We start from the raw sequence: 11,418 nt of genomic DNA, 5'->3' as shown, positions 1-11,418 counted from the left end.
GGTAGATCTTATATAAAACATGCATGAATCAAAACAGAAGTGCCTGCCTGGCTGTTGGGAAGTGACGCCACCGTGACTCATGTCATTTTGTTTAAAACAATCCTCCCCCTCACCTTCTCCCCTCTGTAGTGATGCACCTTGGTGGCTTTTCAGCACACAGCACGGTGATACTTTCCCATCTCTTCTGCCTTCTCACACCACTTTTACACGCAGTGTTTTTCTCAGGTGACCCTTCCTGCCACCAAGCTCTCCCAAAACACTCTCACAGATCACTGCAAGTACAACAAGCTTTATTTTCCTGGCATTTTTTCCTTTATTATTTTTTACACGACATAAAAACCATTACAGGTTTTCTTTCACATTCACGAGATCTCTTGGAAATTATTGCCATTTCCCATACATATTACATATTAAAAAATAATAAAAAGGTCAACAGACAGAGACACTCATTCTGAACTCCCTGTGGACACAAAAGCCAATGAGAGCAAGACAGAAATCATTTTTTTCTGGACAAAAGCTGACTAGGTGACCACACACTCTAAGCAAGTCACATAACACTGAAAAAGACCACTTGACCACACACGATACACAAATGGGAACATTTGGGAAGGGATGGAGAAAAAGTTGTCTTGGAGCTGAAAGCTTGTCAGGTTTTTTTGGTGTGAAGTCCAGCAGTTACAGTGTTTTACAGTGTTATCTGATGGGATGTGGATGTGATGAGGATTGTAGAGACATTCAAGTATTCTAGGGCTGTTCTTAAATAACAGATGGGAGGAAAATAGCTCAGCAGGGTAGCTGATAGACGTTAAGTCCCTGCTTTACTTAAAAGCACATCCAGTACAAAGGCAAATACAGAAGTACAGGAAATGCCACACCTGAATGGACCCACTGGTAGGGGTTGGTATCTAGTTACACTGTGGACAATACCTGACACTTCAGAGGCTGGAGCAAGAGAAGGGATTTTGACCTGGTTGTGCAACAGTGTCCTGGGAAAGGCACTCCCTCTCCCCACTCCAGCCCTTTGCTACCTGAAACATAACACAGGAGAGGGGAGGAGGAAAGCCAGAGAAAGATTTGAACAAATATTCACTCCCACCACCTCTGTGTTGCAAAGGTAGTGCTTTTCAGTTTACTTGCTTCCCTGCTGTTGCTGTTTATTGCTTGAAACTTTAAATAAGGGTCTTTTCAAAAATAAGATTGGAAGGAGATGGGAACTGAGAACATATTAAATGGATTTCTCATTTTTCCCCAGGAATCTGGAAATACAGTAGTGGGTGCACATTGTGTGGTTAAAACCCTAAAAAAGCACTTTGTATTTTTTTTTTAAAAAAAGGACAATAAAAGTTCAGAAAACTTGCCATGCTTAGACCACTTGCATCTTACAGTCACAGCATATGGGAAGTATGACCCATGACAACCACTCCATCTCAGAGTAAGTGGATGAAGTTTCTCTATTGCACATTGATGAAATGTTCTTGTTGGGGATCACAGTTTGGATCAGGACCAGCTCCCGGCTCCCCACGGTGTTCAGCAGGACGAAGATGCCGTCATTGGGCTGAGCTTCAGCTGGTGGACAGGAGAGTGGATGGGCACAGAACTCAACACTGAGGTAGGAAAGGCAAAGCACGAGCCCTCAAAGTTTTTACCTAAAGTCAGTTCCTCTGCAAAGAAAGATGCAGCTTCTCTTTTGCATGAGGCGACGGGGGGGCTGGGGGTGGAAGACAAGATCTCTGACTCGTATTGTAGCAACTGGCCCATGAAACCAAAGTTTGGTGAGATCAGACTCCGGCGCTGCTTGACGTAGTCGAAGGCTTCGTCCAGGCGCAGCTTCTTTGTCTTCATGAGATAGGCCATGCAGATGGTGGGGGAGCGTGAGATCCCCGCCTCGCAGTGCACCAGGATCTTCCCACCCGTTCTCCTGACGTAGTCTGGGGGGAAAAGTCATTGCACACATCAGCAGTTGTTGGGCATGGAGAGGATGCTGTGACACACCTGGTGCTGGGGGGGTCACAGCCAGTCTGCCAGCAAGGAGAGGCTTACTCTTCTGCTGGGTACTAAGGGTGACGTGGAGATTAAAAGACAAGCAGGACAAAACCCAGCTTGTGGGGGACCTGAGCTTGGTTTCGGAATCTGTGGATCTTGATTTGGTTCTTTTGCATTTTTTAGGAAAGTCCATCCCTGTCTCCTTCCTTGTCCCTACTTCTCCTTTGGAGCAACTGATATTGAAGAACATGGTGATGCAGGCAATGCTGTACCTGCGTTTCTCTGCCTGCAGCTCAAAATGTGTAAAGCTCAGCTTGGCCAGCCCTCCCACCTGGTCACTCAAAAACTGCAGGGGCGCTCATCATCTTTGCTAGAAAAACAGTATTTTTCTTCAAAATCCTAACTCCCTGCTTGGCCACTTGGCAGCAAACAGCAGTACCAGGAGGTTCCCTTGGGTGGAGAGGCTGAGCTCAGTCCCTGGGGCCTCACCACAAGCACTGGTAGGCAGTTGCTAATTACAGCCTGGTTAAAGGATGCTTGGACTTAAGTCAGGATATAAATGGCTTATGCAAAGCACTCATTTTACACAACAGGAGCCACTGTGGTTACTCACACAACACAATGATTGTTATTAGATTAAAGAGAATGTGCTTAAAATAAGCCCTTTCCACACAAAAACACTGCTCAAAAAATAGACTTTTCTCTGCTCTATTGCCTTGAGCAACATATTCAAGCTCCAATTTATGGATAACTGTGAGTGTAGTGCTCGGGGAAACACAGAGCTGAGGAAGTTATCATTTGCCTGCCTCCAATTGTCTGCCAGGGGACTGCCACCAGGACCAGATATATTTAGCTACTGCACAAAATAAGGAAGACATGGATTTGAGTCATCCCCAGCACCTACACGACACACTCAATTTTAAAAGAAAGTGAAAATTAAAGTCATCCTCACAATCTGGGAAATACTCAAGTGATTTGACATTTATCAGAAGGGGTTGAGGACAGGACAGAAAGGTGCCATAAATTATTATTTCCCTGAAAGGTTTGAGATGTGCCTTTCCACAAAGGGGAAGGACTCAGAGAGCCTCAGGTCAGGTTTTTGTAGCTTTGCCTGCGCTCTTGAAGGACTCAAACTCAGCTGAGCAATGAGCCCAGTGAGTCTGTAACTATGTTTTATTTTGTTTCTTGAATATTCCTGGAGAGCAGCAGCACCGATTTCAACACGATCTCCACCCAGGCTCAGGCTTCTCCACCCCACCAAACCATCTTGTGCTTCTCAGGGAGAATCCTCTCTCCTGTGGTCCCTGGCACAGCTCATGTTCATTCACCCGCTCAGCCAAATGCAGGAAGATTTGAAACAGAATAGCACAAACTTTTCTAAGGGCCTCCTCATTTGTTTGCATTGGGGTATTTGATTAAAGCATGAGATACCAAATGATCAAAAGGAGGAATGGAAATAGCTCTGTGATAAGGGGGGACAATGGATTTCTAAGACCCCACCTGTGGGATATCTCAGCACAGTAAGGCAATGAGATGAGTCTGCTTCGCCTGTTTGTTACTGAGTCTGGCATGCAAGTCCAAGAACTGGGGCTTTTTCGTTCACAAAATTCAGTAGACTTCAATGCGTACTTTATTTTAAAATTGATTAAATTAATTTTGAATTGATTTTACATTTTAAATGAGTTTTAAAACACATGAAGATCTGAAAATTTGGTTATTTGTACCTACCAATGAAGTCTATGGCTTCCTGGAAGTGAGAGCTGATGTCTGCTGTGTGACTGTCCTCCACTGGGATCCACTTGTAGCAATACTGGTCTTTGAAGGACTCTGAGCTTTTCCTGGAGACATTTAGCAGGGCTGTGATGTGCAGGTTGGCGAGAAACTCGCACTTGGAAGCATGATAGGCACTACCAAGGTAGAGAAAAGGCAGGATTTCGACTGGACCACCCTGGAAGAGAAGGAGCAGAAACATGTTTTTTCAAAAGTCCTGAGACCCAAGAGTGGCCAAGGGAGCCCATGGGGGTGCCTGCTCCCTCCCTCTTTGGCTTTTCTGGATTCCAGTGCTGCTGGCCAATGAATTAGTCCCATGGTAAAGCCCACACAGGAAAAATGTTTAATTTTCTTGTCCACATCTGCAAGGTGAAAAGTCAGATCCAGCCCACTGGTGTGCAGGATATTTGTGGCTTTCATTAAAGTGCTGCCCCTTACAGTGCACGCAAAATGCTTTCATATGTGGTGCCCGTTCCCACTGAGGCTTTACTGAAAGAGTGGCAAGCAGGGAGGAATATTAGGACAGAGGAAGAGGCTGCTTTAGCTCGGCCAAGGCTTAGCCCTCTGGTCACATCTCCAGAAGTGAAACAAAGCAAAAAACTGGACAAAGGCTCCCCATTGCCCTTCACCCCACGTCTCTCTGGAGCACAGCACCTGCTGCGTCACCCACCCCAAGACGTCATCTCAGTTCCTCCTTCCTCGGCACAAGCAAAGGCTGGATGACGAGACCATGAAAGAAAAGTCACCGTCTGACAGCTTTCTGAGCTGGCAGGTAACTTTCCATGATGCACAGGAGCTGCTGCCACCCCCCCAGCTGCAAGAAACTGCCTTTCCACTCCCCCTGAACTGCCCACATGGGGGTTCCCATGCATGGGGGACAGCTGGCAGCCAGCCAGGGTGGCAGGAGGATGCCTGGTGTGGGACGTACTCCCAGGAGAGCAGAGAGGCATCACAAGGGGACTCCCCTGAGCAGCAGGAAATGCACGCCCTGGCGGAAGCGTCCTGACCGCAGGGTGACATCTCGGAGCACACAGAATCCCCGGGCTGGGTGGGCACACGATGACTTCCTCTATGGAAACCCTACTTCCCCAGTCCAGTGGCGGGTCTGGCTTCTCAGAGGCACTGGCCCCTTGCCAGCCTCAAATTCCTCCTGGGATCTCACAGGAGTCATGGGCAAAATGTGCTCCTTTGTCTGCTGGAAAAGTGACACTTCTGGCAGCCTCTCCCCTGCCCATTCTCGGTCTCCTGTGGAGGTGTGAGCTGCTGACGGCTCATGCTGTCTGGATGTGTGATAAGAGAGTTCATAAATACAGTTTTGGGGCTAGATACAGGATACAGTGTTTTGCCTCCTTCTGTTGCCTAATTTTGAAGCCAGGCAGAGAGGATGCTGATCAGCAGCACACAAGGGCAACTAATTCAGCACGCAGGCTGTCAGCCTGGGCTGTGATAACTTATTGACAGCCCACGGCAGCATCAGGGCCACTGACACCCTGCCAGCCTCCAAGAGAGCCTGGTGGCAGCAGGGAGAAATCACAAGGGGAGGGTCACCCATCACAACCATGACACACACCTGGTCGTAAGCAGGTTTGTGGTTGGCACTCTGCTTCTCACAGTGGCTGGCGAGGTTTCTCTCTGCCTCCATCCTCTCTGGGGAAATGAATTTTCCATTCACGCAGCACTCAGGATATTGAGAGTTAAAGGTTTCGTATCCCCCTGGGGAAACAACAACAACAACAAGAAGACATGAATATTTGCCCTCCCAAGGTTTAATTCAAGTGGAGGACAAATGAAGCTCCAGCGCTTGCAATGCAGTGGGATAACAATGCCCAACAGTGAGCTCCAGGGGAGGATCATGAAGGATAGTGCTCCTCTGGGAAAACGGGTTTCCTTAAAAGTCTTTGGGCACCCAAGGAAAAACCTGATACCACTGACAATTATTAACTTGCCAAAACCCAGTGAATTCAGACTAAAGCTGTTAGCAAATGTAATTCTATTAAGTCTAGCAACCATTAACTCCTGTACAGTGGGGACTAAATTCTCTACCCCCAGGTTTTATACATGAGCACTAATTCCAGCATTTGAGGCAGAGATTTCTGTACTCAGGAGTAATCTTTTCCAAACCTGTCATTAATATATACACTGTGACAGCACACAAAATATTTTATTTGCATTTTTAAATGGACCTAAACACAAGAGGAGGATGCTTGCATCTGTCTTGTTAATCACCACAATGCATGAGACAGTGAAGTAATGAAGATGGTCCCACTGAAACCAATCTATTAAATAACAGCTATAAAACTTAATGAAATCCTGTGACAGCATTTGACAACTGAATAGCCCCACATGAGCTATTCTGCACGCTTAAGTACCGCATTCGTTTCATTCAGTGCGCTGCTAATGAAAAGGATTTAATCCTATTATTACATTGTTACTCAAAGTTTGTCGTCTGCTAAACGGTTGCCTGTTTCCAGGCTGGGAATATTCTGCCTGGAAGCACATCATCTCCAAAATGAACCTGGATAAGTCAGGTAGCAGAAGCAGCCTGGAAACGTCAGTGGTGTACCACATGTCTGCCACCTGTGCTTTTTCAGAGCAGAAATGAATGGCTCATGAACAGCTACATTCAATAATCCTTCAGTGTGGCCCTCAAGTAAACAAGGCTTGGAAGGCAAAGCCTCCCGTTGTGATTCATTCACCTGCGACTGTTTCACCCTGATAAGCTGTGTTGGTGTGGGTGCCTGGGTGCAAGAACGGATTTTGAAACAAGGAAAGTGCTGAAGATCAGAGCAGCCAGGACCCCCAGCAGCCTCACTGCCAGGGCTGGGTGGCACAGCCACCTCTGACAGTTCAGCCCCACAACGAGGTGTCTCATCTGTTTGCAATGTTAGAGCAGATGTGTGCTCAAATTCATGACATGCTACTGTCGCCTACTCATTCCTGAGTGGGGTCCTCATGTTGCAAGTGGCCAGCATGATCCAAATCCCACTGAATGTGATGAAAGTCTGTTTTCCATGACAGAGGGCAGGAGAGTGACTTTACAGTAAATGGGCACTCAGCACCTGCACCTTTTCCTCCTACCCCAGCCACATTCTGCCAGCTTGTCCCAGAGCTCACAGCATGAGGCAGTGGTCAAAGCAGTCAAGTGACTGCGGAGACCACGGTGGTGGTGGGAGGTGTTTGATAAGATGATATCCGCAACAACTGGGTTGAAAAAATTATATCCCTAGCAACTCACAGTGTGAAATAACAACAAACACAAGAAACTTTACAGAGTTCCCTGATCTCCGACTGCCCTTCATGGGGTGAACTTTTAAATCCTCTTGTTTTGCATAGCTGACCTTATCCTCCCCCAATCCCCTAGTCGCTGCCATCACATAGGAAAAATATGTCCAGCTTATATAAATAGCCATGATCCCCATTTACGCCCTTTGTTGTTGTTTTTATTCTTGAATGAACACAGAAATCTGCTCGAGCCAAGCAAGCATGCATGTCTCGTGTCTCTTGGGGCAGCTAACACATGCAGCTGCTGAATGGTTAATTACAAGCCTTGGGGATCAGGATATTTGCAGGCCATTCTTACAGTGAGTCATCTGCTCATCCCATCCTCCAGCAATCTCCTCTCTTCCCCCTCCCCACTCAACCTACCTTCCCTTAGGTCATTTCTGCAAATACTCAGTTGCTCATCATGGAGAGCTGAGCTGCACTTCCGTTTTAATCAATAAGTAATAGAATCGTTATCAGCACCAAGGGAGGATCCGTTATTTTATCTTTCTTTTTTCCCTGATACACAACCACTCTCACCATGCTGAGGCTGAGCTCACCCAGAGTGAAACTGCACCTACACAGATGAAAGATGTGACCCTGCAAGCCAGAAATCAACGGAGGGAACAGGGCCTAGCATGCAATGACTCAGTTGCAGCTGCTCTCTCTGGGACCAGATCCTCAAGATCTTGATGACCTGGTGGTCTTGATGACCTCCTTATATCTTACTGCCACGAGACCCCCTTAGCACTTAAGTAGCCAACACCTCTACCCAGCTCTCCATGCCTAGGGAGAACAGGAATATAAGGGGAAACCTCTAGGAGGATTTTTCCTGGTGGTTTTACAGCCTATTATTTGCAAAGCTGGTAGCAGAGTCATCCAAAGGACCCTTTCTCCTGATCAGAACTCAGTGTTCCAGGATGATTTATATCCCCAATGTGCCAAGGATCTTCCCCCAGGCTGCAACAGCTTCCTGGGGGTCTGTGGCCCCAGTGAATCACCAGTGCTGCCCACTGAGTCATGGGCCTGAACCTGCAGCCTCCAGCACTTCCAGCAAAGCAAAAGGAAACTGCAGCAGGAAAAGCAGGAAACTTTCTCATACACTGAGAGGAAATGTCTTTAGATTCAAATAGACAGGCTTTCAAGATAAAACACTTCACAACTCACAAGATGTACAAAGCAGAGCCTACACTAACCCCTCATCCCGGATAAACTGCCCACAGCCAGTCACCACTTCAAAGTGTGGGGCTGGTATATGAGGAGGAAAGGATGATCGTGTGGCCAAACAAGCAGCTTGAGAGTCAGCAGAGCTTAATTCGGCCCCTAGTTTACCACAGACTTCCCACTGTGACCCTGAAGATATTTCTTCATCTCTAGTTTACTGTGGTCCCTAAGGATTTGAATGACACAGTGCCAGTATTTCTACCCTCCAGCAGCAGAATTTTTGCTTTTGTGGTGACTGTCAGATCCAGCAAAGGCTGACAGTAACTGGACAGAACCAGGGTGGTGGCAAACAGCCGGGGAGCATCCCCCTACCTCGGTGCCAGGCAATACACAGGCTGAAGATACGTCTGCCCCAGAGGGAGGTCGTTACAGAAGGCAAAAACTGGGTACATCAGGACAAAAACTAGTGATAAAAGGCTTATTAAAAGTGAATTAACTCTGGCCCATTAGAACACAGGGGCAGGCTTTATTCAAGAAACATCGCCTGGTTTTCCCCTCCCTTTTAAGGTCTCATAGCACGGCAATGGGGTTTTTGGAAACTGTCTCGGCGCGGTGCCGCTGCGGGAGCCCCGCGGCCGCGGCCCCGCCCGGGCCCCGCTCCCGGAGCGGATGGGGGCTGCGCCGAGAACCGAGAGGGCAGAAGGACAAAGGCGCTGCCCGGAGTGGGGGGAGGCAGAGGCGAGAGAACAGGCAAAGGGCGGGCTGCTATGCTTGCTATGCTATTTATCGTTTTATTAGCCCGGGTTACACGGAAGGAAAACAAAGAACCGCAATCGAAGGGCTGTAATACACGTGAGGGGAGGAGGTATTTCTGTCCTCCGATGAGTCCCGGAGTTTCGGGTCTAGGTTTCCCCTGCCAGCGTCCATGTGCCCGACGGAGAGAAACCTCTCCGCCCTCGGTGGAGGGGCGGGCATCGGTCTTAGAGTTTCGTGCGCCCAACACGGGCGTCCCTGTGTCACCGAGCGGAGAGCAAGTAGCGGTGGCCTCGTCTCTCCTCATATCCGCAGGGCTGATTTTATTTCCCACGCAGCGTCGATATCTCTCCCCCTATAATAATCTGCAACTTTTGCTGTTCTTTACTGATATTCTCAGCTTTCCCCTCAGCCTCTTAAGCGCGTGGCGGGGGTGAGCGGAAAGGCATTTCGGCTCAGCCCTCAGAGTCTATCCGGGATTTATTTCCAGTAGGTGGAAAAGAAATAAAATCCCCGTGTTACCTCCCTGCCCTCCACCAATAATCAGGTTCACTGCAGGGCGAAGGAGAAAGAACGGAAGCACCGCGGGGCCGCCGCCAACCAGGGCAGCATTGAGGGTCGATCGCGCCGCTCTCCCCCAGCCCCTGTCCCTCGAGTCCCCGCGATCCCTCTCACCTTTCAGGAAGCAGACCCTGGCCCCGGCCTCCGGTAGACTGGAGAGCAGGGCGTTGAGGACAATCTGGGCTGTGCTGTCCTTCTTCAGCTTTTGCCAGTGGCCGGTGTCCTGGTCCAGCACCACCACGGCCGCCAGGCGGGCGGTCCCCGCCGCCCCCTCGCCGCCCAGCAGCAGCCGCGCTCGGGCGGCCGCGTCGGGCACCACGAAGTGCAGCGGCACGGCCCCGCCGCGGGCCCGCCGCATCACCACCGAGTTGAGGTTGACGTTGAGCGAGCCGCGGAGGCAGGAGGCCGAGTAGGACAGGTAGGGCCGGCAGTCCAGCACCAGGCAGCGGGAGGGCTCCTTCCGCAGCAGCTTCCGCAGCTGGCGGCAGTCGAGGGACGTGACTTTCATGCCGGCCGAGGGTCGCGCCCCGCCGCAGCCAGGGCAGGAGCGGAGAAAGCGGCAGGAGAGTGCCCGGCGCTAGCGCGGAGCCGGCGGCGATGGGACGGGACGGGAGGGACTGAGGCACCGCGGGGCCGCACCGAGCCCGGGCAGGGAATCCCGGCCGCCGCCGCCGGGCATTTATATGAATGGGAGGCCGGGCCGTGACGACACTGCCCATATAAGGGGAGTGACGCGCCCGCCTCCCAAATATGGACATCCCCCGCCCCGCGCACCGCCCCCCGGCGGGGATCCCCTCCCTCCCTAGCGGCGGTAGGTCAGCATCGGAGGCAGAGGAAGCTGAAAAACGCTGCAAAAATTCTCCACTCATCGGCTGAGGCTCATCCCGACATCACCCCCACCCCCTCCCCATCGCGTCAGGAGAGTAGAGAAGCGTGCCGGGGGGGAGGAGGAGAAGGAGGGAAGGGAGGAAGGAAGGAAGGAAGGAAGGAAGGGCAGCGCTGGGGCAGGCTTCTTGCACCAGGTTGCAAATAGAGTTTCAGTTCCCTTTCTTCCCCCCTCATTGTGTATCCTCACTTCCAGAAAAGCCCGAGCCCAGGCCTGCCTGCGAAACCTCTGTTGCTCGTGGGATGGGAGCTGGCCTCTCCTAGATCCCCTGGGAAAGAGTTGGGTCCCCTGCTTAGGCGATGGTTTGCATTAAGGCACCTTTGGCAACCGAATGATCAGCGAGAACTGCCCGGGTAACAACCCCGAGGATGCCCTTACTTAGCCCAAGGTTTATAGCCTAAGGAGCAAACAAAGAGTAACGGACTGGGATGAAGCAAGGTGTGCCATTTCTGCAAAATTAGTGAATGCTCTGAAGCAATGGGCACAAGGATGAGAGGGCCACCTGCAACATGAAAATTGCTATATGGCTGTTTGAGGGGAGGGTCTCTTTCCCTGTGGCTGCAAGATTGTGTCTCAAGGACTTGCAAGTCTTACACCACAGACCGCTGACTATGCCTGGGTCCAGAAGTCATGACACTAAGACACAGAGGAATTAGGAAATTTGGCACTTGCCCTTTCAGTGTAGACAGCTTTGTAAAGAGACCGAAACGATGAGTGGAAATTCCTAGAAGTTAAGCAAAAGGATGAACTCCAGTCAAGATTATTACAGCCCAGGCAGATGACAGTGGATCTATCTAAGAGCAGGGTGTCATTTATTCTGATGGTGCTCTGAAAGAATGCTCACCTCAACAGCAGACAGGAAGTGCCATCCCTGCCTCAAATTGCCTGCAGCTGAAACAGAGAAGCACGAAAGAGACTATGCGAAGAAAACGTTCAAGTTGATTGAAAGAATGGCAACTACTGGCTTTGAAGCAACTCCTCCTCCTCTTCCTCTTTCAATCCCCCTGCAGTCCTCCCATCTGTCTCCTTCTAACCTGACC

At 50.0% G+C, this 11,418-nt stretch overlaps 1 protein-coding gene across 1 annotated transcript; it reads right to left on the bottom strand.

The window, feature by feature from the left end:
• Positions 1-289: 289 nt before the first annotated feature.
• Positions 290-10,181, bottom strand: DUSP5 (dual specificity phosphatase 5). The gene is made up of 4 exons (XM_014872479.2): positions 9,607-10,181; positions 5,324-5,466; positions 3,712-3,931; positions 290-1,928 (listed from the first exon to the last, which is right to left on the bottom strand). Exons 1-4 carry the CDS (start codon positions 9,998-10,000, stop codon positions 1,528-1,530), a joined length of 1,158 nt encoding a protein of 385 aa, XP_014727965.1. The 5' UTR covers positions 10,001-10,181; the 3' UTR covers positions 290-1,527.
• Between the last annotated feature and the right edge of the window lie 1,237 nt (positions 10,182-11,418).

The sequence above is a fragment of the Sturnus vulgaris genome, chromosome 8, assembly GCF_052056855.1.
Source record: "Sturnus vulgaris isolate bStuVul1 chromosome 8, bStuVul1.hap1, whole genome shotgun sequence".
NCBI classification, from domain to species: Eukaryota; Metazoa; Chordata; class Aves; order Passeriformes; family Sturnidae; genus Sturnus; species Sturnus vulgaris.
The sequence above is the reverse complement of the archived record's forward strand: the minus strand, read 5'-3'. Positions and strand labels throughout refer to the sequence as shown.